Below are 25,419 nucleotides of genomic sequence, written 5' to 3'. Positions count from 1 at the left end.
TCTTAAAACAACAGCAGGTGATGAACTTTTAGTCTTAAAACAACAGCAGAGAGACTGAAAAGAGGGAGAAAGAAAAACAAAAAAACAAAAAGGGAGGCGAAATAGAGTTGGAAGACTTGTAGATATAAAAATAGTCTTACTTGTGGCATTTTTCCCTTCCCGACTGACCCATTTCTTAAGTAGCATGAAGCTCTGTGCTGTCAGAGAATTGGGGTTCTCTAGTCTGATGTGGTTGATCTCATCCACTGTGAAGTTCATCTCCCGAGCCAACTCTGTGATGCGACACAGACAAGCAGCAACTCAGACGAAAATATTCAAACTTTCATTTACAGACGTTAAATGTCTGTGATGTTATTCACAGTGCAAACACGCAGATTGCAGAGGGTGATACACAATACATATATTTGTATTTCAGTATGATTCAAATCATGTGATAGAGTAAACTCCTTATAAATTCAGTTGTCTCATCACTACATTTAAATTACAATTCCTATAACAAGGAGATTGTTAATTAAAGGAGCTCTTCCTTTTTCATTATAACATTGTAAAGATTGCAGGTTGCTGTGTTAGCCTGAAGATGGCAGTAAATAACAGGATTTCATACTGATGTGGCCAAAGAGAGAAAGTTTGGACGACATGGACTAAGAGAGAGAAGACGAACAATGCAGAATGTTTCCCACCTGTCCAACTCAGTCCTAGGTGATCTGCAACGATTGCCATGCGCAAATCTGTTCGCTCACAAGGACTTTGGGGACCTGGGAAGATAGAGGACAATGATTGATCAATAACATTCACATTCTTCTCCCCCCCATACACAAACGTAAGAGAAAAATGAACATGTACATAAGTTTCCTTTTCTGGCCACTTATTCATGAGAATTAACAACAAGGTATTTAAAATATTTATAGTACAATAGTTAGAATATTACTGCAAAATAACTGTACTATAGGTTGAATTATCTCCCCAGGATGGCAAGAAAAGGATGTTTCACATTGGAGACATTATGGGCAACTTAAATATGTTCATAGAGTAAGTGGTGCTCTGTGACTGTTTGTGGTATGTATCCTCTAGGCAAGCAGTAACTGTCATGAGAACCACACAAAACAAAGCATAACATGACTCTCAACAACAGACTCATAATTCTACAGATCTAGGGTGGAAAGGTCTATGTTAGGATCTAAAATGTCAACATGCGAAGACGCTTTTGTATGTTCTTTGCCAACGCTAGTTAGTTCAAATGACAATTGATAGCACGAACAATTCTGTAAGAACAAACTACTACAATAACTTGGTAGCCACCCCGCACAGACAGACAGACAGACAGACCAGGGAGTCAAAAAAGGGACTGGTTGTGCCAGTGGACCAGTCACTGCTACTGGCATGCTCACTCTACTATACGGAGGTTAAAAAGGGTTGAAAGAGGGGAACAGAGGAAAGAGAATCTTGCAACAAGGACAATACAGTACACAGTACATCAATGACAAAAAAATAAATTTAAATGACAGCTACTGTTCTGAAGAGAATATGTAAACACGCCACAGGCATTCCAGTCAATCCATTAAACGATCACAACGATGTCATGCAACTAAAAGTGAAGTATAGAAATATATAGATGTATTTTAAACATAGTGTGAAAGTTTTACAAACTAGGCTTGATCTCCGCGATGGGAGGCGTTCGAGACCCTGTGAGTCCCTGACTGCCCTCCTTCCCACCAGTCCGCCTACTCCTCCTGCTTCTCTCACTGCCGGAGGCCCTGTCCGTCGTCGCCACCTTTGCCCTTACGGACGCGGCCCCGGCCTCAGCCCTCGAACCTCTACCAGACCTGGATGAGCGGGAGGGCTGGGAGGGCTGGGAAGGCTGGGAGGCGTCCGACAGAGAGGTGCTCCGGGAGGTGCTGTCTTCCTCCGACTGCTCTGTCTGCTTCTTTTTCTCCTCGTCTGACAGGCGGTCCACCAACTTTAGCGTCTCCCCGCTAATGCCTTTAAAGTATTCGATGGTGCGCTTACAAATCTCACTAGGGTTCTCCTGTCTGTCCTGTCTGCGTGCTCCCTCAACTGTGACATTGCTGACCTGATGTCTGTCCTTCAGTGGTAGCCTTGAGGGCAACTGTATGGCTGCTCTGCCTGTGTCCAATGCCTTTGATGGCTGTGAGGTAACCCGAACTGAAACAAGTGAACTAGCTGTGGCAGCAGGGCTGCTCTTTTTTACATCCTTGATTGGTATTCTAGACCTGGGCTCTACTTTGGCTATGGCTGGCTCTCCTCTTTTCCTGACCTCAACGGTCACTGCTTGTTTGGGCTTCTGCTTGCCTATGGCTGTTCCCTGCGTGTGAAATGACCACCCTGATGCTTTAACTGGAAGCCTCGACTTGGGCTGCTTCACTTCACTTTCCTTAACTGTTTCACTTTTCGGCTCCTGCACTTCATTGCTGTGCTGTACTTCCACTCTCTCTTCTAAATCCCTACAGCACAATGTTTCTATCCTACTAGCTTTTTGAAGAGTGGGCTCAGAGGAGGACTGCAAATTAAACACCACACTACCACATTGAATATAGTTGGCCTGAACACTGGAGGACTCGAGGTTATTGTTGTTGTTGCAGTTTTCAGAAGGGTAATCTCTTCTTTCTAACTTCTCAGAGTGTCTACTAGACTGGCTCTCTGTACACTGACCCTCTATACTGATGTATTCTGGCACCATCTGACCCTCTGACATTTCAGCCTTACAATCGGCGAGATCCCCTGAGTCTTTTTTCACAGTTATAGAGGCAGCTATGCCCATCTTAATAGGAGTGCGTAATTTGGGATCAACCTTAGAGGCTGTGATTGTGCATGAGGAGGCAGTCTCAGCTATGGCTTCACAGGTGGGGGCATCAGTACCGGTATAGCCAGTGTCACTGCCAGGCTGTGCAGGGCTGCATTTTGCTGTTGTTGTTGCTGGTGTTGTTGGTGTAGTGCTGCTGTCTGTGGTAGTATCTATAACCTTCCCATCTACTGTGGCCCTCTCCCCTGTTTTTGACTGAGAGGAAATTACCCCCAGGATCTTGCCCCCTCTCCCCTTTTCCCCTGTTTTAGGGTCAGAGGAATGCTCACCAATCTGGAAAAACTGAAGCCTCTCTTCAACAAAGTCCCGCTTGCTCATGTCAATAGCACCACTGCGGGTCATCTCAAACATCTTCCCTTCGTGGAAAGGGAAGGGGTTAGGCTCACTAGTCGGTGTGCTCTCATCAGTCGGTGTTCGAGCGGGGGTTGTGTCAGGTGTTGTGGCCTGTGATTTGTCCTCCACCGATAAACCAAAGGGCTTGGGGTCCTCCTCTTTTGTTTTGGAATCAAAAACTCCATCATTATCACCCCCTTTGGTGGACCAGGGGTCAAAGTCCAGGCCTTTGGTGGCAACAGTTTTAAAGGTTGAATTCAGCTCCTCTTCAAGTTGGTAGCCAAAGTAGTTATCTCCAAAGCCCTGCCTATCTGGATGTCTTCCTTCAAGAGTATAATCTTTTTCATCACCACTGCTTTTTGCTGAAGATGTGCTGGTTTTAGTCTTTCCATTATCCCCCCCTTCCTCACATTTCTCTTCCTCTATCACTTCAAGCTTCGACTGACTAAATGAACGGTCTGTTGTTTTTCCATCATTGGACAGACTGGATGTTTTGGGGTCCTCACTTAGTCCATCATCCTCATCCTGAAGGTCATACCCATCTAAAGAGTCAATTTCAGTTGCATCTGTGTCATGGGAGAACTCAGCAGTGGTTGCTATGGAGCAGTCCGTTATGGACTGGTCATTGCCATTTTGTTCAAAGTCTGCATCCTCCCCCTTTACAACACCATTGATCCCAGACTCCTTATTATTTTTCTCTGATTTTTTTGGTTTGGGGCATTTCTCTCCCTCCTCTTTCATTTTGAAGGTGTACTTTTTGACAGGGATGGGATGGAAGACAGACTCATCATCACTAGAGTCACTGTTATCAGCTCCGGGGGGAATAGGAGATGGAGGCTGAACCCTGATGATTGGCTCAGCTAATAGGTGCCTATCATGCTCCTCTTGGAGGTTCACCTCCATCATCTCTGTCTCTGCCTCAGAAGAAGCACACGATCCTCTTTTCTCAGGGTCCGACTGCTCTGTCTCTAAAGGAGGAGGAGGTGGAAACTCTATGTAAGCCACTCTTTTCTCCTTTGGCTTCTGTCTCTCTGCATCCTGTTTTTTACTGTGACTCTCTGAGGAATCTGGCTTAGATTTTTCCTTTGAAGGCTGCTTGTAGATGAAGGTCTTCCCTTCTTCCTCCTCAGACTCCTCTAGGATAGGGCTTGGCATACCAGGCATGAAACCTATGACAGAGTCTGGTGTTCTTGAGGCCAAACTCAGTTCCTCTGAGCTTGGGGTTTCAGGGGTAACAGGACTTTTCCCAGAGCTATCCATGAAAGTCACTTGTTCTAGAGTGTCATCTTCTGGACTTCCTTGAGGAGATGCAGACTGCTTTTGCTTGACAGTGTAAAATGCACCCCTAGTCTCGTGCACTGTCCTACTCTCATGGCTTACTATCTTTTTGTATGTTCCCAGCTGCCCCGAAGCTGTTTCTTTCTCATACTGCTTTCCTACTTGGATGCTAACATACACAGGTAAGGGTTTAATATCTTTGAAACCCTCTGTGACAACTACAGGAGTTACTTGCTCCAAATACTCTACTTGGTCACTATCAACACCATTACACACTACATTTGACTGGCTACTGTCTGATGAGTCTGTGGATTTTCCTATTGATGATCCACGAGTAGACTTGTTGGATTCAGAGCTACTGTGTAACCGACTTCTAGCTAATGTAGGTATATGAGACCCTGCCTTCTCATGTGGTTCAACAGAAGAATCTAGTTTTAAAGTGGTGGATTTGTGATTTTCTGAGAAATTAGATGGCTTTCTTATAGGAATTTGTGATTCCGAGTTTTTTTTTAGACTATCATTGCTATTTGGACTTTCTCGGACAACAAATTCTGTGTAGATTATTTTCTTGGTGGTTTCTTGTCTTTGGGAATCACTATTATTGCCATCTTTCATAGAATCGTGAATTACTGAATGAGATAATTTGGGAGATTGGGGCTTGTAGTTCCCGTACTCTTGGCTCTCCCATGGTTTGAATATCTTTTTCTCTTCCTGATCTTTTCCACTACTCTCATGCTTGGGTGAGAACTTATTTAATTCGCTATCTAGACATCTCCTCTGGTTTCCTGGACTATCTGGTGTTTTTGGAACGTTTGAACCGGCAAACACCTGATACACAGGTAACTTACTTTCCTGGAGTTTCCTAATAGAAGTGTTTGAATTTTGGCCACCCTGAGAACTCCTATCTTGCCTTTGAGCCTCTTGCTCAAATTTTAGCCTCGCTGCACTGACTTTGGAAGAAGACATTTGAAAAGTTTTAGGGCTTTCACCTGTGCTTCCCTGTGATTTACCATCTCCTTGTTTTCTTGGGTCTGATTCACTGTACTGCAACAATACTCTCCTCTCTGGACTGCTGGGTAAGCTGGCACATTTCCTGTCACTGGAGCTGAACCTGTCTCTAAGCCTTTCTCTGCTCCACTCTTCCCCACTACCACCATTCCTATAAGCTGACCTCTCTGGACTACTGTGGGTAGAACTGGGCCCTGATCGTGATTCTCTGAAGTCTGGTCTGCGAGATTTCTTCTCTGGAGATGAGAGCTCATCGTTGAGCTGTTCTGTTTTATCGCGAAAGAACTGCGATACCTCACTGAGTTTTTCCTCTGCCTCCTTTACAGTCCTGTCCACTCTGTCCTCGTACATAAGCTGTTCTCTTTCTTTACTGTGTGTGTCATCTGACACACGCATCCAAACAGACTGCTTTGGGCTACCAGGCTCAGAAGAATACTGCAAAAGTGTCAGTTTGTCAAAATTATCATCAACATTGGCCATTCTTCCAGATTTGTCAAACACATTTCTCGACGACCTAAAGACGTACTCTGTCCTCGGCCCAATTGATCTACCCTCACTGTGACTGCTTCTGTCTGGTGAGTGGAAGCGAGACCTATCTCTTAGATATTCCTCTGTGTCAGAATGAGACTGATCAAATTTCTCAGAGAGTAGCATTTTCTCTGCAAAATTATAAGATTCCCCTCTGAGTTCTGATGATTCATCCTCGTTGTATTCTACAGATTGCTGACTAAGTAGCTTCAGTGTTTTGTAAGAGTCATCTGCCATGAGCTGGGCTGAACTAGGGCGACTGTCTTCCTCTTGTGACATGGGTGTGTTCACTCTGGGAGAGTCAAGGTACACTGGGAGTGATTCCTCAGGCTCCTCCTCTTCCAGTCTATTCCCTGGGTAGTAATACAATTCCTTCTCTGCATGGTTTTTTGTCTCTCTGATGATGACCTCTGTTGGTTCTGTTTTATTGCCTTTTTCAATGTGGACCTCTATTATTCTTTCAACCTTAGGCTTTGAGTTGATGTCCTCGAGGACTCTTTGTGATGTTTCCTCATTGCCTGATTTGTGCTCAAACAGTCCAACCAGCTCTCGAGATGGGTCCTTGCCTGATTGAAAAGCCTTCATTATGTCATGCACAGACATGGTTTCCTCACACCTCTCTGTTGCTGCTTCTTTGCCAGGTGGTTTGTGGTACACCATCCTGGTGGTAGTAGTGATGTGAGTTTCCTCCTTTACTCGCATCCCCTTCCCCATTGGATCCTCATCAGGGCTGACTTTTATTGAATAGCATTTATTCTGTTCTGGAGTTGATGCACTTTGATTCAGATGCCCTTTAGAATCTGAATCAATATATCTGACAGGGTGTGCATCCTCCATTGCAGGTTGTTTGTTGTCTTCTGGAGGCTCATAGCTCCTGATGACATGGACAACCTCAGTCCTGGTCTCAGTGATCACTGGGGGAACAGGGATATCCTGAAAAAGGGCCTTGGGGCCCATGCCTTCTGCACTCTGAGGGGCAGAGGGTGTCCTTTCACTCCTGGTCTCAAAACCACTGTCTGAGAGGGGGCTTTTATCCTGTTCATGTGAGATATCATCAGGGGATTCTAGCACAGTGTCTGCTCCAAAAAGTGCATCTGCTACTTTACTTAATTCTTTGTCTGAAGCTGAAGAGCGCATATTTGTTGGGGGCATTTTGAGCTTATGCTCCTGAACTGCTATGGTGGGTTTTAAGACACGTTTTTGCTTCTCCTTGCCCTCTCCTTCTCTCTTGCCCTCATCTGCTTTATGCTTTGTGTCATGCATTTTGGAGAAAGAGCTGCTACCAACATCATTGACCAGGTAGTCAACCACTTTGGAGAGATTGAAATCTCTATCTGGTATATTTTTTGATTTGGCTTGAGGAACCACAGTCTCATATCTTGGTGGATAGCTCCAATTGCTTGGTGGTTGTTCAACTTGTACTTTTGAGAAGTGTATGTCATCCAAAGAACCCCTTGACAGGGAAACCCTACCATCCTTCACAGTATCTTTAGTAAGGATTTCACTCACTTTTACCAAATCTTGTTTTACTTTCTCCACAATCCTATATGGTTCCTCATCCTCTATCTTAGCCTCTTTGGGTGAATCAGACTGAAATCCTTTATTGGCTGTGGAATTTGGGTCTGTCTGTAAAATGGCTGACATTCGTATCAAGTCCTCTTTCATTTCAGCTACATCCTTCAGAATTTCTTGGCTGGATGACAGCGGTGATGTGGTGTTTGATTTCAGGCCAGCGGAAAAAAGAGGGGCTTTGATCGGGGAAAGAGTTCTGGCAAAGGAAGACTGCAACTGAGCATTCACCTCAGGGGGAACAGTCTTCCGTGGGGACAGAAGTGCAGCAGCTGACTTGGAAACCTCAGGTAACTTTTTAAACTGGGGCTCTGGTAACACATTAATAACAGAGTACACTGGAACAGTCATTGTGCTGGATGTTACAGCAGTGGTGGCACTGGGAGGGGATCTTAGTGATGCGTATAGGGAATTAGAAGCTGATGATCTAATGGACTGATATGAGGAGGATGCAGAAGAGGACATGGATTTCAAAGTACCATAGCCTGCTGAACAAGAATTAAATGTTTTTTCAACCTCATCAAAGGCTGCGTTGACACTTGTAGTTGCGGCATTGGTGGTTGCTTGTATTCTCTCTTGCAGACTGCTTGTGAGAAGAGATGTTGGGGATGAAGAGCGGTACTGTGTAGGCGACACAGTTCCATTGATCAGAGCTGCAGCACTTGAAGACGTGTTGGATTTAAGCGGTGATGAAAGAGAGGAGAACAGGTTTCTTGCCGGGCCAATGGCATCCGAGGCAAAGGAACGCATAGAGGAGAGACCAGGGACTGTTTTTATAGGTGAGGAGGAAGATGCTGTGCCACTAGAGCCCCCCATAACGGTCTTATATGGCAGAGGTGAACTAAACATATTCAGAGATGATTTAGGAGAGGTCGGTGGTGTCATGCCAATGGATGCTCTCTCAAGAAGAGGGCTTCCTCCTGCAGAGACAGTTATAGGGGAGGTCCTAGCAGACAATGCAGCCAGTCCTTTCATAGACATAGGATCTGGGGCACTTTTACCTGGTGAGGCCAGGGGACTGGGGGTGACCTGGACTGGGTACTGGGATTGCTGGACTACAGTTTTTATAGGAGAGGACATGGTTCTATAAGATCGGATGGGAGAGGCCATGTCACTAACTGATTTAACAGAGGAGGCAGGTGATCCAGGGATGTTGGTCTTGATGGGGGAGGCAGAGTTGATGGACCAGACAGACTTTAATGGAGAGGCAGAAGGTGTGTTGGATGACGAACTGGAGAGGGAGCCAAACCCAGACTTGGCTTGGCCAGGGACGGCGACAGGAACAGGCGACCACGCCTGATAAGATCTCGTTGAAAAGACAGGTTTGTGAGGGTAGCTAGAAGGCTGTGTTCTCGGCGAGCTTCGATCAGTTGTTTCTTCAACAAATAATTTAAACCAAAAACAATAAGGAAGTAAACATAAAATGTAACAAAAAATAATTTGAAATAAAACATAAAAACCAGAAAGAGAAATTTGAGTCAGTCAGAAACAGGATTATTCACAACAGCAAGACAAAATTTTACACATGAAATGTAAGAAAAGCCCTTATTCCAAAACCCAGGATGATATGACAAATGAAGATTTAAAATCAGTGACTAATGACAAAATACAACCAATAAAGAATCAAGTATGTATATGAACAAAAATGCTTGACATATGGTAGAGTTGACAAAAAATGACATGATAACCAAAAAATACAGTTCCATTGACTTTTGATGTGCTTAATCTATTTGCCTCCTTGCAACAGTGCCTTTTACTGTACATGTTTGATTGACATGTGTTATCCTTTCATTTGGTTCATTTTCAATGCCAGAGATGACCCCACAAGTGTATACCATTAATAAAAAAAAGATCACTTTACTTGTTTGGTCATGACTTAAAAATAAAATATGAGGTTGCACTTTACAAAAAAGTAGAAAAAGCAAGTAAATCAGCCATTCAGGCCTCTCCAGAATGCCATGCATTTTTATATTTGGATATTTGAATTGGCTCTGTTTTCAGTTTAATCAAAGATTTCAAGTCTAATCAAATTAGTGTTTACATTTGTTTCCACAAAAGGACTCAGATGGACAATGCTAGAATAACAAAACAAAAAGTTTGATAATACACAAACTTTGTGTATTATCAGGTATTATATAAATTCAAAATATGAAATCTGTCCCTAAGATATATAATTGTCGCATGGAAATTATGCCAATATTTCGTAAATAGCAAAAATGAAATATTGTAGGAAAACGCTTGTTCTAAAATACTCTCCCTGTAGGGGAAGCCAAGTTAATGTAAAGTGCAACCTGTTACCACATTAATATACACAGCCGCACACAATCATAAAGCCAATAAGAGTGAAATGGCCACCAAAAGAATGAGAACAATTCAAAAGAATATTTTTATTCGACATGAATTAAAACATTTTTTGTTCAAATGGTAAATGGACAGACAGACATTGATTCCCAGTGTTTCCACAAATGTAAAATAACATGACAGTTGAAACAGGGAGACTAATTGTCAACATGGAGTGGGTAAGCAAAGCGTAACACACAGTAAACCATGCAAATGTTTGATGAATGACAGATGATCAAAGAGTATGTGTCAGGTGAACAGGATAAATGATTGATGAACATGTTTTGTCAAATAGATCTCTTTCTATACTATGGGTATATGGAAAAATATGTACACTGTATAAAGGGACCTTTAGACACTAAAACTAATTCAAATCACATAAATATCTGGAATCAATTAAAAATTTCATGTAAGTAAAAATGGCAAACTCACTCGCTGCTGGGTCGGTCAAATAGCTGTAGCGCTTACGCAAAGCTAAGGAGGCAAAGGTATGACGTCGTTCTGGCTTTTCAGTCTGAAACAAACAAAAAAGAACAAAAGATGCTTTAACATAAAAAATATTGTGAAATTATATTCTAATCTATCAGAATTAGATCTAATATATTTAATTTATGTAGTGCAGTGCACAAACACTGTCCTGTTTTTAGTGAATCAGTACATGCTGTTAGTGCTGGCACAAGGAGGCACTGCAGGTGTACTGTAGTGTCTATTCTGGGGAGCAATGGACTGTTTTCCTGCATCTCTTCACTCACTGCATTTCTCAATGCCATTACAATGAAATAACTACAGACCATATGTGCTTTCCCTGTGTGACCTATTAAATTAAGTTGGTAAACATGGGCAAAATCCAACTTCCAGTTTGGTACAGGAAGTTAAACCAAAGTCCTCTTATCATGAGATGCCTTCCTCAGATCATCATCATCAAATATGGCGAGATAGTACACCGTCTTAAAATGACAACAATAGTGCTAATCTAAATTTTAACATGAGGATAGTGGTATTATACATATTCAGCCCAGTCTCTAGGAAATATGTTGATATCGGACAACTCTGCATTACATGAGTTACAATTTATGCCAACATTCAGTGCCAATGCAGTTAATAGTGTGTCTTTTATGTAACAGAATGAAACGTAAGGGAGAAGGTCAGTGTGAGGAATGTGAGGAACCCTGGTTACCGCTATATCCGGGAACTATGCACAGGATAGGTAGAGTAACATGTGATAAATGTGCTGCATTGTATTGAATGTCTGTTCTTGTTGTTATGGTGTGGTGTTTGTATGTATCTGTGTATCTATGTATGTTTGAGGCTCCGTACAGACTGTGGTAACAAATTTCCTGTTCCTTTAAGGACAATAAAGTATCTATCTATCTATCTATCTATCTATCTATCTGGTAGTTCTTGTTTTGTTCTGTTGGCACTGAATGTTCAAAAATGCCGTCAATGAACAAAATCCGGGTGCTGAATTGTTGAATATCAACATTCAGTCTGGCGAGTGGGTTGATATCTTAATGTGGAAGGAACAGAACACACATGTTCACTACATATAATGTAAATACTCAAACATAAAAACAGCCTCATCTCCCTTTGATTAAACTTTGTTTTGGCATGCAGCCGAGAGATTAGTATTCTCTGTTAAACACAAGCCGAGGACAAGTGTGAAGACGGGAAACCCCAAATACAGCAAAACAATGGCTAAGTAAACAAATGATAGGAGTTAGGGTTTCATCTTTAGCTGACAAAAGATACCATAGTCCTGTGTGAAACCTCCTAAGAGTTAAAAGTAAGGATGGCGATAGGGTGAGATCCTGTTGGACATGTATGAAAAGGAAGATAGAGATGAAAAACAAGCTGAGGTGTAGCACAGCAATTTGCTCCACTGGACTTGGGATGAAGACAACAATAAATAAATCCTTGCTGATTAAAACAACTGCCATTTCCACTCATGCACTACAAGGGGGGGTCACTTCAGCAATGACGTAGCTGTGTAAAAAAAACGTGCAGTCAGAAGCGTCTTTCACACCAAGGTACTGCGCAGAGACAAATTATTTGTGACACGCATATTCACTACAGCATCTGCAGTTAAAGCCAACAGAAAGGACGACAAAGAAGAAGCAGTTCCATGTGATGATGAAGAATCTGTTTTACCTCATCATCAGGATCAGACTCCATATCCTGTGGTATTCCAAGATGCATTGCAGGAGAGGAGAGAGATGACACAATGGAGAGCAGGGGCGTTATAGTGAGCGGGGAGGTGAAAACAAAATTCAGGGGATGAAAATGGAGCAGCAAAAACAACAAAAGGCATCAGAAAAAATCTTTTAGGATTAATAAAAAGTAAACGGCAAAATAACAAAAGCAAAAGCAAAATAATTTCAGTTTCTTGTGATCAATCAACACCACAACAAACGAACAAATGAGAAGTGTCGGTTCTGTTTTTGCGTAACAACTTTTATGTACCCACAGAGAGCCAGGCAATAGAACAAAGCACAATGTCCATGTGTGGCTGCATGTGTACGTTGTGGGGTCTTATGACTGGCACAGGCTTTAACACTAATAAAAGACACAAGCAGCAGGCAGTCATTTCTGGACCAAATGAACTTCAATGGCTCCTTTCGATGTCAGGAAACTTTCTGTATTTCAGTTTCATTTACATGTGGATGATATGATATGGCCTAAAAGGATGAACTGTTCAAACATGATGCTCCTACCTTCTTGTGGGTTGGCAGTGTGATATTCAAATTACATATGGCAGTCTGTGGAAGGCCTTTGCTGGATTTTGGCTCTCTCAGGAAGGAGAGGCGGCCGCATGGCTCCTGGCCCATATCTCTGACCTGCAAAAGACAGCACAACACACTGCATCACAAGTTGACTGGAACAAACTATTTCAATACCCGTTGGGGGGGTGTGAGGGGAAAAAGCTTTTCTTTCTTCGTAGAAATCTGTATTTTTTTTCTACTTCAAGCAATTGCATGTTGATAAAACTGTTGTCAGGACGTATTTCATCTGTCAGTCGGCATGCAAGTTAAAAGACTACAAAAAAAAGTGATCTGCGGCGATAATAACATTCACTGTGACACTGTGCTATTCTAATTTTCCTGGGCTATGGAGAAAAGAAAATTACCGTTGCTATGAATGTTAGAGAATTACCAGAGGATGATCATTTCTGATATAATTTAATCAGCGAGGCACACACAAAGGAGACCAGAGTGAATAACATAGACAGTAAATGCTAGCAGAGAGACGAGGGGTATTGAGAGGAATACATCTGATACCTTTACGTTGAAAGGAAGTCTGTTTTCCTTGAAGGAGTAGAAGTTAAAAACCAACTGCTGCCCACTTTTGGTGAGAGGGGACAGGTTGCCATAGCAATCCACATGGATAGGCTTGTTCTCCAGAACCTACAGAAATCCATTAATGAAACATAAACAAAATATATGTTTTATTTCTATTAGATTCTCTTATTGCAGTACAGTGTTTGCAAGTATACATGAACGCACAGCCCCACCTCAATATCTTTGCTCCTGGCCACTTCCTCAAAGTTCTCCTGCTGCTCCAGGGTCTTGTCCACCTTGTCGTCTGTCATGCAGAAGCAGCGCAGCCGAGCCTCGATGGCATCGTTCATCTTGGCGAACACCACAAACTTGGCCAGGTACGGCACGCAGATCAGCTCCCGGTATAACTGAGACGCTAGGCTCACCGTCTCAGGAATCTGGTGACAGTCTGCGAGCCAGAACCTGTAGAGGAGAGATCGGAGGAAAGAGGAGTAAAGAGACAGGGAGTGAGGGACAAACCTAGAAATCAGCCATGTAAACAATTGCCTAATGTGAGATTTAAAGATTTACAACAGTCTAAATCTGCATCGCACATTTTTGTATCACATATTTCATAAGACTGAAACACTAAAGTTCAAGTGACCATCTTAAGTAATAAATCAGGCTGGATTGTTTCATTGAAGAGTAAAACACATGACAGCTGTGTAGTAATCTAATTACAGAGCACCAACGGGTGCTCAGTTAATATCAGGCTGCACACTCACCACATGATTCCAATCTAGTTAGTTTGAGAATTCATGACTCTTCGTACTGTAAGAAGTTCACGAAGAAGTTCACTTGCTGAGGTCAGTTTAGCAGCTTTATTACTAGGCAGGCCTAGTTCATAAAAAAGATATCCGGTATAATAATGTTGACTCAAGTGCCAGATTTGAATTTTTCTCTTTTATAGTTTTTCATTTCATATTTCATTTGAATATTTCATATTCATTTGGAACATAAAAATTACAATAAAACCAGGAGGCATTCAATAATGTCAAATGACATAATGTAGCATTTTTGCTTGAATACTGAATACTGAGTGTGTGGCAGTGCTTTTCTAACACACAAGAAGAATAAAAGAAATAGACTTGTTAAGAATCAATAGTGTTTTATTTGTCCAAATAGGAACTTTTAAGCCTATTTTAATGTTTTTGTAATAATATTTTAGATTTTTCCTAAAACTGCATATACTGTAAATATATATTACTCAGCTTTGTAGACAAAAACAGAACTAAAATATACTTAAGTATCACTTCATTTATCTATTTTCATAAACCGATGTATTGTTTAGTCCGTAGAAAAATCTCCTTGAGCCCTGGGAAACTGTGGGCTCAATAAAATGCAGCCAGAAAGATAGACTTTAATGATCCTACATCGGGAAAATGCCATTATATAAAAAGGAGAATAGCATTAAATGCTCACATTTGAGAAAATGTTGACAAATAACTGATTACTCATTGTTTAACTACTACCCAGCACTCAAACTTAAGTTATGGCATTGAAAATATAATTTTTTACTTTGTGTCTATTATCTGCATTGTATCTCACCTGGCCGACACATTTGTGGTGAAGGAGACGCAGTCAGTTACAAAGGACAGTGGTGTGGTCCCGGTGATGTCCTCCCACTGGGCTGGGGACGTCCCTCCTGTATGAAACAGGGTCAAAAGATGAGCTCACTGCCTTTTCCAGCCAAGCCAGCATTTCAGCTTTCGTAACCCTCATCCTTTTATATTTTCAGTTTTTCATCTTTCATCTCTATTGACCATGAGACATCAAAGCAGGCCTGATTTGCCCATGGCTATTCAATTCATGGTGACACTGAGTGATTAACTCTTTTTCATGTAGAATATAATGGTAAACAATTATGTTTTGTACCACAGATAATATTTATTAGCATCTAAGGTCGAATAACTGTAAAACAGTTTTAATTATATAACCTGAAACTCAAAGCTAATCCTGCATAAGTTATTTGGATAGAGGTATTGTTACAGTGCGGTCATGCTTTAGTTATCTGCAGTCTACTTGCCTGTGATGCTGCAGAGCAGACGCAGGCAGGGTGCAGAGTCGCCTCGGTGGCCGCTGGGATGGCCTTCTGCTGATCTAGGAGGGACGGGGATCGTCATAGTGATCGGCTTGTGAAACTTCCTCCTCCTGGGCTCCACAGTGACGATGGGGCTGAAGGTGGCTCTGTTCCCAAGGACTGCTCTCGCCATGTCATCAGGCACAGGCTGGGCCTAAACACAAACACAGGAAGACGGAGAAAGAGACTCAGTATTTGTTTGTTGATTAAACAACAAAGAGAAAACTTCAGCGGTCAAAAAATTCCTGAACTTCTGTGAGATTAAAGAGTCCAGGCATGTGACGCAGAATCAAATATTTAACCAAAAATAGGTCAGATATAAATAATAAATTATACTGTTTTTATAACAACACTAAAAAATGTTACAAAACAGATTAAATCTGAGCGAATCTATAGAGTCTTCTTGTACCTGCAGGCCAACACGGATCTTCTTGGTGAGTGCCCCCTGTGGAAATGATGCCTGGACCATGGGGACAGTGCTGCTGGACAGCAAGCCTCCATCAGGACCCATGTGGTTAGACTCCTGCTTGATCCGTGATACAACAGCAAAATACTGAGGAAAGTCCCTGGTGACAATGCGGCAAATGCGCTTCTTCTCCAACTCGGCAGGACTGTCCAGCTCTGTGAGGGGAAAATATCACACAAAAAGGTGCGACATTTGGCCAGCGTCACTAAATAGGCTAAACAGATTGAATAAAACAGAAAAAAACATGCTTCTGGAGTGAAAATCTGATTTTCTAGGTCACCATCTGACATATTGCCCTCGGATATGTAGTATAGGTTTAATTCACCTTCACTTATTCACTCGAATTGTGGCTTTGAACCAAATGTTGGACCATGCTGCTGAGTGACCTTTACCTTCATCCATTCCAGTAAGCAGCTCAGTGAGGTCTTCTGGTCTGGCGTCAGACTGGTGCTCTTTCCACGTGTCGCCATTGTCACTTCTCAACACAATCAGCTCCCTCTCTTTCCCCCGCATGGAACCAAAATGAGGAATCTCCACGATCACAGGACTAAACGAGACACAATAAAAAAACACTCTGAGGAAATGGATAAACCATAAACTTGAGGGCAGCTGAGAAGTTCTCTCTGGTCTAATTACTGGTGAATAAGCTTCACTGTCAGTCCATAACCATTCTCTGACTCATCGTATTTTAATTACATAATAGAAAACATCCTCTTTGATTTGTCCCCTTCTCTACTGAAAACTGCAACTCGTCAACACAGCAAAAAGAAAGTCCCAAGCGTCATACCCGAGGAACTGAGCCCCAGCTGGTCCGACCTCCACCAGCCGGCTGACCAGCCCCTCTCCCTCCACCATGGGTGGGGGGTAGGCCAGCTTGTGCCTTTTAGCCAGGCGGCAGGTGATTCGCGTGGGCGCCGTGCACTTCCTGGGAGGAATGATGATGCGCATGCCGTTGTGGCGACTGCCTCTCATGGAACCACCCCGGGCATCCACCATGAAGCTGACCAAGAACCTGCAAGATGAACACGAACGATGTTAAGAGGATAGAAAAAAAAAAGACGAGAGAAAGATAGACAGAAGCCATACCACGGACACAAGTGAGGAGGACGATTCCCATGCTGTGATCACCGTACACCCAAACAAAGTAAGGGAAAGAGAGAGAATAACGAAAATAGAGAAAGAGTAAGAGACAGTACGATAGAAAGAAGAAAAAAAAAAAGAAATGATGCTTTGAAAAGCTGAAAGCTGGCAGTCCTCGCCTTCATCTGCCTCGATTTAGAACATTAACAGTCTGAAACTAAACAGGGCGCTAAATATAGTTGCAAAAAGTTTAGTTTCCAGTTCTGAGGCTGAAGGTGAGATCATTGACAAGGTTTCAGTTCCTCTAAAGCAGCATTCAGTGATCAAATATTAAACACCTGCACAGATGTTTCGCCAAGATAGGGTTAATGTAATTGATATGTGATGTGACCCTTTCTTCTAATTAAGACCATGTTTTGGCGTCCCGTTAGTATAATTATTGACACAAATACAGAGTGACGATGGAGTACAGTGTAGGCATAGAAAGTTTTTATGAGCTGTCATTATGCCTGTGTTGTGTTGTCTATACTGTATGTTGGAAAATAGCAGAATGCCTGTAAGATTTTCAGGAAGATTTCATGTGCATTGTGAGAGAGTAGAAAGATGGCACATCGATGAAAGACTTCCAAACACACTTGACTACACACTTCTAATATCTAGGCAGTGCAAATGAAACACCAGACCACACGGGTGACATGAGCACAGACTGAAGGAGGAGAGAGAAAGGCTAAGGAAGGGAGGAGAGAGTGAGGAGATGAGAGCGGGGGAGACAGAGGTGGAGGAGTAAGTGACATCACTGCGGCATCATGGGTGAAAGCAGCGAACTCAGTCATCACCTGGAGTCATACTGAGGGAGCGGGGAGGAGAAGCTGCAAAATAAACACATGGAGGCAATGCAGGAGGCAAACCCCCAGAACCTAGTTTTAGTATCACAAGTTTGACAAGCACTATCGGGATCTGTAATAACTACTGTAGATAAAAGAAATATTTTAAAAAACACAGGAGTGGAAAAAATCGAGGGGAAACAGAAAACATAAGACACACAGAGGACAAAATGACCAAATGTATAAATAGACAAACACACAAGGCCTAACAATGAGACCAAAATAGGAATAAAGAACTGCATGACAGATCCCGTTATTTCATTTCTGAGCTGAACACAAAAGAAAGGATGCATTAAGTCCTCTGCAAAGACTTTATAACGTCATATATTCAAAGTATGTGAATGACATGAGAGCAAAATCTTATCAGTTTAGCCAAATGAAACACATGAGTCATGAGTCTGTACTTTGTTTCTGTCATGATAGAAATGTCAGGGAACATGACTTCTGGACCGTGTCTCTAGTCTTGCGCTATGACATGAGAGCTTTTTGGAAGATGACCTGTGTCTTTTGTTGTTGTAATGTCATGTGTACAGTAGCGGCACTGCAGAAATCCCACAGCCCTGCACCGTGTCTGCATCAGTGCTGCAGGGTTTGCTGAATATTGACTCTTTGGGGGGGAGAACAAAAGACAACACAACAGTTGTGTGCGGTAAGCATATAAAATGTGTGATTTCTGCAATAGTTATGTGGATGTACAAGCGGTTTATGTATCTGTATACGCATGCTGAGCTCGTGCGTGTAGTGTATGAATGCTGCTACAATATATCTTGACAGGTCGGATGAGAAGGTACAGCTCTTCTTACCCAGAGTGAATGGGGCTGGACACAGTGTTGTGTGCGCTGTGGTCCATGGTGTCGGGAGTCCAGCTGTAGCGTCGCATACAGTCCGAGCTGTAGTCTCTGGTCACAGCCAGGTGCTGAGAGAAGAGATGAGAAAGATTTAAGAGTGTAATGAAAGTCAGATAGAGATTAGGGTGGAAATAAGAGGAAGAGAAGATGGAGAAGATGAGAAGGAGTAACAGCGGATAAATGATTGAGAAAACAGGACACGACAGACACAAAAAATAGTGAATGGAAAGGAAGACGTCATTGCAGGGATGTAACAGCTGACAGATATGACCCTCCCTTCTTTTTTTCACGACCCCTCGAGTCATGCATGGTATGGAGCGATGAACTCATACATCAACCCAACATTTGTCACCATTATCCACAGTCTAACCACAATCAGGACAAAGAAACAACAAATAGCGCAGTAAATGTGCTGTGAAAATACACAACGTGCAACAATGAAAAACTGTTTGAAAAAAATGTATGTGCACGCTGAGTCATGGGAACTCATAAAGTAGCACGGGAACAACTACTTGATGAATACAGTAGAAATGAATGAGATAAAAATGGCTTTGACCCAAAACAAAAATAGAGAGATGGGAGCTGAACCACTGAAAAATGAGTCAGACATCTATGAACACTTTATACCTTGTTGAGAGGGTCAACCAAGTAGGAAATGTCTTTACAGACACTCTGAAGCTTAGGGGAGAAGACAGACAGTTCAGATGTCACTCTGATGGCACTGTGTGGTCCAGACATGTGAATTTATGGTGCTTTGTAGCACTATAGGATACAATTTCCAACCAAAAAAACATGATCTTATCTCTGTGAAGTTGAGACGACCATACGGTTTAGCTATCTAAATTCAAATGATCTCACTATAGAACGTAGCAGATGTGATTGTAACTGAAACTTTACATATCGTATATAGATTATAGTATAATGGAATTGAAACTGATGTGACCTGATGTAGATGTTCAGTAAAGGATACAGTTTTTTTTCACTATTGTCACACTGACTACCAAAACAAGCATTTGACAGGCGAGTCGAGCTCTGCAGAGCTTTTTTTTTTTCCATGAGAAAGCAAAGGCAGGCCTCCCAAAGCCCTGAAGTTTGAATAAACTCTATGTCAAGGTGCTATACACTCACCCTCAGCACTTTGGCTAAAGCAAGCATGGCATCAGCACTGCTTCTGTTATGACCTTCGTGCAAGACAAGTAAAGCTACCTTTCCCCGTGCTTTAATTCTACCCAGTCTGTGTTTTCACCAGGCCACTGACAGAAAGACAGCTGAAAACCAGACAGCTACAGTAAGGATATCAAGGAAGGAAAATGTGATCAGGGACTGAGAGAAAGAGGAAAATGTTGGACATAAAGGGTGAAAAGGGGCAAGACAAAGCAGAGAAAATAAACAAAATCTGACGAGGGAGAATAGGAATGGAATCTTACCGTGTCCTTTGTGGGGGCCAGAATCTCTTCGATCATCATACTGTCTCGTGCGAAGGAGCTCCGGTTGAGCGTGTTGGACCTATCCGAACTGAAGGAGCGGAGGCTACATGTTACCACGCAACCCAGTGCCGCGGGCAACAACAAGTGACGGGCAGGGGAACATAACATAAAACAAAAAGCAAGGAATCCATTACTACATGCAACCTCCAGGGAACCAGTGTTTTTAGTTACTGGACAGAGAGAGTCCAAAAGTAATAAGTGGGAAATCGAGAGAGAGAGGAGTCTGCAGTCGAACAAGGATCAGATACTGCAGCGGGTTATTCAGAGATGGAAATGAGAGTGAGGTCAGGTTGTTTGCATTGAGAGATAGAGGGAAAGAAGACGAGACTGAAAGAGACATACACGGCTGTTGTTGATCATTTCTGTATGAAGTTGTGGTTGGTGTGCACAATGAACACGGATGTAACTAAGTGTATCTAAATGATGAAATGTGGTAGGTTAGTGGGCCGTATATGCACCTGGCCGGCAGGTGCACTTTTTTACAGTAACAGAAATAATACTCAAACTCGAACTTAAAGAGCAATATTATTTTTTTTCTAACATTAGCAGCTGACCTAGACCTATTTCAGAGAAGCAAAAGGGGGATCTGGTCTTTTCCATCTGTCTTGCTGCAGTCTGCTTTATGACTGTGTGCGTGGTGACGTGTGCCTATTTTTGCAGGCACTCAAGAGTCAATGCGGTGCTTTCTTTTTTTTATTTACTTGTGCTGTTGCTACAGCTGAATTGATCGGTACAGAAGAGCCTGAATGTTTGTGTGGGCACACAAGGTGTTAAAAAGGTGTGCGTAGACACATAAATAACACATATGATGACAGTGTTTCCGTATGTGTTTGTGCACTATAATGAGGCTGGCGAAAAAGCAACAAACCCGACAACTCTGTGTCTTATTTTGTCAGAGTATATTACAGTATGTGTGTACTGATGTGTCCTGTGTGTGTGTGCAGAGAGGAGGGGGGGGCAGTGGGTGGTGGGAAACGGGGTGAGAGCGAGGGGGAGAAAACGCAGTGCTCAGCGTGTTTGAGTGGGCACACTATTCAGCACAGAGAGAAGCCCTTTATTCAGCACAGCCTGCCTACCTCGCCATCGAAGTTACCAAGCAACTCTGCGCGGCCTGAATGGACTCGCTGGCATGGCAGTGCCGTGCTACGACCCCCCCCCACTTACCCCCCCGCCTTCAGTCGGACTGTTTGTTATTCACAGCTTCCTCCTTTTTCTCATTCTGTCCATCCTCCTCTCCTCCCCAAAAAACATCCGTGTCTTTCCATTTCTGCCTGTGTTTCATCTATTTCTGCACATCATGACACCTAGCAGCACTCTTTTCCTCTCTCCATTATCTATATTTCAGAGTCATGCTGCCATGACTCCGTCGTGTTTACCCTTTTCCAGATTTTCTCTGCCTTGCTGTTTTCCTCTCCTCCTTCTCTGTCACCTTCCTTCCCATTTCCACACCAATACACTCGTTTTACTCTTGATCAATCGAGACCGCCTTGCTGTGAACTACACTTCCCATCATCCACGTGACTTGTTTTTTCCTCCCCGTCTCCATGTATATGCCGTATAGCAGTCCAAAGTTTTTTAGGGGGCGCATCTGTGTGGACTCAAAGAGACAGCTGTCTGAGTCATTGTGCGTCCATGTGAGTGCTGTGTATGTGTAAGTGAGTGCCTTGATGTGTGTGTGTGTGTGTGTGTGTGTGTGTGTGTGTGTGGAGGGGATTTCTAAACTCCAGAGTTAAGTTTCCATCTCTGCAAACCATGATTTAACATCCGGAATCATCCTGAATAATGCCGCGATATATCCAATTACTTACATGTAAATAGGGCGGATAAAAGGGGATGTATTATGAATAAACGGATGCGTTTGATCCCTGGAAGTTACACTCAGTGGCACAACAAAAGCGCCACTTGGTAAAAAAGCCACATCAAAAAGTTAAGGGGATTATTCCACACAACTCATACTGAAGAAAAGTCTGCAAAATAACAAAAGTGCAGCTTTTATTTTCTCATTTTCGGGCAATTCGGGAGATTGCCTGTTTTCCACACCTGCATCAAAAAAATAAATACACTTTTATTCTGCAGATATGATGATTTTCTTAGAGGGATGAGACAATGAGGTGAACGGTGATCATCTAAAATGGATTTGACAATACGACACTTGACAGCAACAAAGTAACACATCTGCTACCACGACACCACTGTACAATGGATGGACCTGTGATTTGGGTTAGCAGTTTCATGAGTGTAGGGTTGGGGTTAAACAGTAGTTCAGGAATTCACAAAGGAAGGGACACCATTCACGGCTAATGTCAGCTACTACAACTACTACGACTACTACTCTTTTCTTACCTGAGTCTAGGGCTAGAATGAGGGACAGGGTGCAGGAAAACAAGGAAAAGAACAAAATAGAAGAGTGAAAAGCGAAGCATTCTGAAGACATTCAAGCATGATGTGGCTTTTCTTTTTTTCCCCCATATGACATTGATGCTGTGCATTTTGCATGGCGGCACGCTGCGACTTGGCACAAGTGTTTTTTCACACGAGTGCTTTGATCAATCGTCAGAAAGCGAACCATGCAATGTCGATGTCATAAACAGAAAGGCAAGGAAAAAGGGAAAGAACTTGCTCAGCATCATACATTCATTGATCAATTAAGTACACAGCATTACATTCAAACTTCTGTAAAGATCTCACAAACTTTTTATTCTACTCTAACTTTAAATTCAAACCCCTGAAACCTCTTGTATTGTTATTTTAAAGGGGCTAACAACAATTCACATAATCTAATCCATTACCTCTGGAAAAACTCTTTCCGACATCAACCCATGAACCTCATCAAACAAGCTTGTTTACATGGAATCTCTCCATTTATTTCTCCGTTTCCCCTTGTTTGCTGTGGCCCGCTGATGTAAGCAGCTTCCTGTCACAGTGAGCGTAGTTGTTTTTATCAATCCAACCATCACAGTGCATCTGCCATCTGTTAGCGTGGCTACAATACACACTGGAAGCAGCACAACACTTGTCCTGTGTGCCGTTGATGTGTTTTCACTGGAGCCTGCCCAGTTTTCCACTACATACTTTGTCCACTATTTGAAACTGTTAAGGCCCTGTGGCGGATCCTGACGTGCAGCTGTTCACTGAGGACACATCAAAGTTCAAAGATAGAGCTTGTGTTATAATATGGGCCATTTGTGTATTCTTTGTCTGGGTTTGAATGAGGCCACACAAAACGCTGAATCATTATGTCAGGTTGAATCATTAGATGGCAACTTTCCAGCTGCTTTCTCTGGCGATTTCCATTATTCTGTTTATGTGTTGTGTTGGAGGGGGCTGTACATTATATAATCTGTTTCAGCCCAACATACAATCTCAAAAAAAACTATGGCATCATGTGCACAGAGTGAACAACCACGGGGCCAATAAATCCTAATTTCTGTAGTCAGGTAAACATCATCTGGACACAATATTCTAAGTTGGACCAAATAGTTGACAGCACTGCACCAAAGCACCATCAGTGCTTTTTCATGTGTATCTAATATAAATGACAGGCGCTTACCTGGCTGAGCGGGCTCCTATGCTGAAGCCCATGTACCCCTCCTGAGGGAGAGAGTCATCCCCCAGCTCTTTGAGGTCCTGAGGCCGCAGGTATTTGTCCGTATCCCCGGTCATCGCATCCTCACCTGATGGGGAGGGGAGGGGTGTGTGGGGGATGAAATAATAAAAAAAAAAATCCTCCTGTTAACTTCAAAAGCCAATCCGGGTGAGAGATGCGATGCGGCACCTCAGGAATAAAAAATCACTTATTTGATTATGGTACTTAAAGGAGGCCTTGGATCATCATTCACCACTCAGCATACCTCACCGCAACTGCATAGCCCCCCTGCAACTTTTTTTTTTTCTTTTTGTCTATTCATCTGACTGTGGCAGAACAACAACAACACATGAAGCAGGGACACACAGCAGCGCAAGATGCTTGACAGTAATGATTATAAAGAGAAAAGATGCCACCGGAGGCAGCAGCAGCAGCAGAGACACTTTGCGGTATAATCTGGAGCTCTCCTGTAAAACCAAACGCAGCTCCCTTCACAACACTCAGAAGGCAGAGCGCAGCAGAGGGTTTTAGCACCAAAAAAAAAAAAAAAAAAAGCCTCGGCACAATAAGCAGAGAACAAGCAGAGAGTGCACAACGCGCATCGCACCTCGATCGGCGGACCGGTGGACGATGACACGCCGGTCAACGAAGCCGGCGGAGCGGCTACCGTGCTTCCCCTTCTCCCTCATGTCCGGCTCTGTCCTGCCTGCAACACTCTGCTCCTTCACCGCAGCCCCTCCCCCCTACCTCCAATACTGCCGCACTCCGATCACACACCAGCACCACTGTCAAGTTAGGTGGCATTAAAAAGTAAGGTGTATCCGGGTGTCAAATTTCAAAATAAAACGCAGGGGAATAATAAAAAAATATATGGAATGATAAAATAGATCCATGTGATCAACTCACAAGAAGCAATATGGATACATTAGGGAACCTAATATCCAACTCAAGGAGTTTGTCCAGCCTCATATGATTTCCATCCTTCAGTCTTAATGTATTTCTACAACAGGAATCTAGGCCTTTAGAAAGGTTTCATGTTTTAGTAAAACTCCAAAGAAATCTAGGGTTTGAGAATTGTGTTTATATTGAATGCATTCCTGAATTATTTCATTAGGAAGTGTAGTGTAGTTCTTTGTTGACTCTCAACTAATCTCTGAAATCTGAGACCATTTTGTATTTTTGGGTAGAAGTCATGAGCAAACATTGTGGCATTAATTGCTGAAGAAACTGTGTTTTCATGTTGTGTATTTTTCCCCCCACCGGTGGCATTGGTGGATGTTACAGCAGAGGGTCACGTCTGGAGCTTTCCATGCACCTTTGTTCTAAAACACTGACACATAATAACACACCGTGTGTTCCAGCTTTTACAGTCAATTTCCCAAAAGTTATCCATCCAAGAAGAAAAAGAAAACTATCATACATTATATGTCTGCATAGCTGTTATATTATTTCTTGAGGCCTGTGTTATGCTTTTATTCTGACGGTTAAATTGCTGACCTAACGTCCTGTGTTTTTCTAGCTGTGTCTATCTGACTTGACAAAAAAACAAAAAAAAACTGGAAAACAATCGGCTTCCCGCTGCTGTAATAATGTATCACCGTCCCATTCAAGCTCAGATAAACACCACACACACGCACACGCACACACACACACAAGCTCAGATAAACACCACACACACGCACACGCACACACACACACACACTGCATATTTTTAACAGCAAAAATAAATAAAATAAAATAAAATAAAAATAAATGCACAGAAACCAAAAGGCTGATCAGGTTGCCACCCATCTCTGC

At 42.7% G+C, this 25,419-nt stretch overlaps 1 protein-coding gene across 11 annotated transcripts in view; it reads right to left on the bottom strand.

The window, feature by feature from the left end:
- LOC104919548 (ankyrin-3) overlaps nt 1-25,419 on the bottom strand; it is a 117,549-nt gene that overhangs the window by 10,209 nt on the left and 81,921 nt on the right. For 4 of the 11 annotated variants that reach the window (XM_027278235.1, XM_027278243.1, XM_027278236.1 and 1 more), the window contains 19 exons: nt 23,587-23,710; nt 22,380-22,391; nt 19,977-20,079; nt 19,177-19,227; nt 18,505-18,617; nt 17,654-17,686; nt 16,525-16,749; nt 16,130-16,284; nt 15,681-15,892; nt 15,218-15,425; nt 14,740-14,836; nt 13,386-13,614; nt 13,153-13,278; nt 12,589-12,711; nt 12,026-12,052; nt 10,310-10,391; nt 1,648-8,913; nt 681-755; nt 141-272 (listed from right to left, as the gene is read on the bottom strand). In XM_027278235.1, coding sequence (XP_027134036.1) covers nt 141-272; nt 681-755; nt 1,648-8,913; nt 10,310-10,391; nt 12,026-12,052; nt 12,589-12,711; nt 13,153-13,278; nt 13,386-13,614; nt 14,740-14,836; nt 15,218-15,425; nt 15,681-15,892; nt 16,130-16,284; nt 16,525-16,749; nt 17,654-17,686; nt 18,505-18,617; nt 19,177-19,227; nt 19,977-20,079; nt 22,380-22,391; nt 23,587-23,710 — 9,393 coding nt within the window. Of the gene's footprint in view, nt 1-140; nt 273-680; nt 756-1,647; nt 8,914-10,309; nt 10,392-12,025; nt 12,053-12,588; nt 12,712-13,152; nt 13,279-13,385; nt 13,615-14,739; nt 14,837-15,217; nt 15,426-15,680; nt 15,893-16,129; nt 16,285-16,524; nt 16,750-17,653; nt 17,687-18,504; nt 18,618-19,176; nt 19,228-19,976; nt 20,080-22,379; nt 22,392-23,586; nt 23,711-24,229; nt 25,262-25,419 lie in introns of those variants that run through there. The other 7 variants (XM_027278237.1, XM_027278240.1, XM_027278238.1 and 4 more) reach the window with 4 other exon arrangements.

The sequence above is a fragment of the Larimichthys crocea genome, chromosome III (assembly GCF_000972845.2).
Source record: "Larimichthys crocea isolate SSNF chromosome III, L_crocea_2.0, whole genome shotgun sequence".
In the NCBI taxonomy this organism is placed as follows: domain Eukaryota; kingdom Metazoa; phylum Chordata; class Actinopteri; family Sciaenidae; genus Larimichthys; species Larimichthys crocea.
Note: the sequence above shows the minus strand (reverse complement) of the source record. Positions and strands in the feature narration are given on the sequence as shown.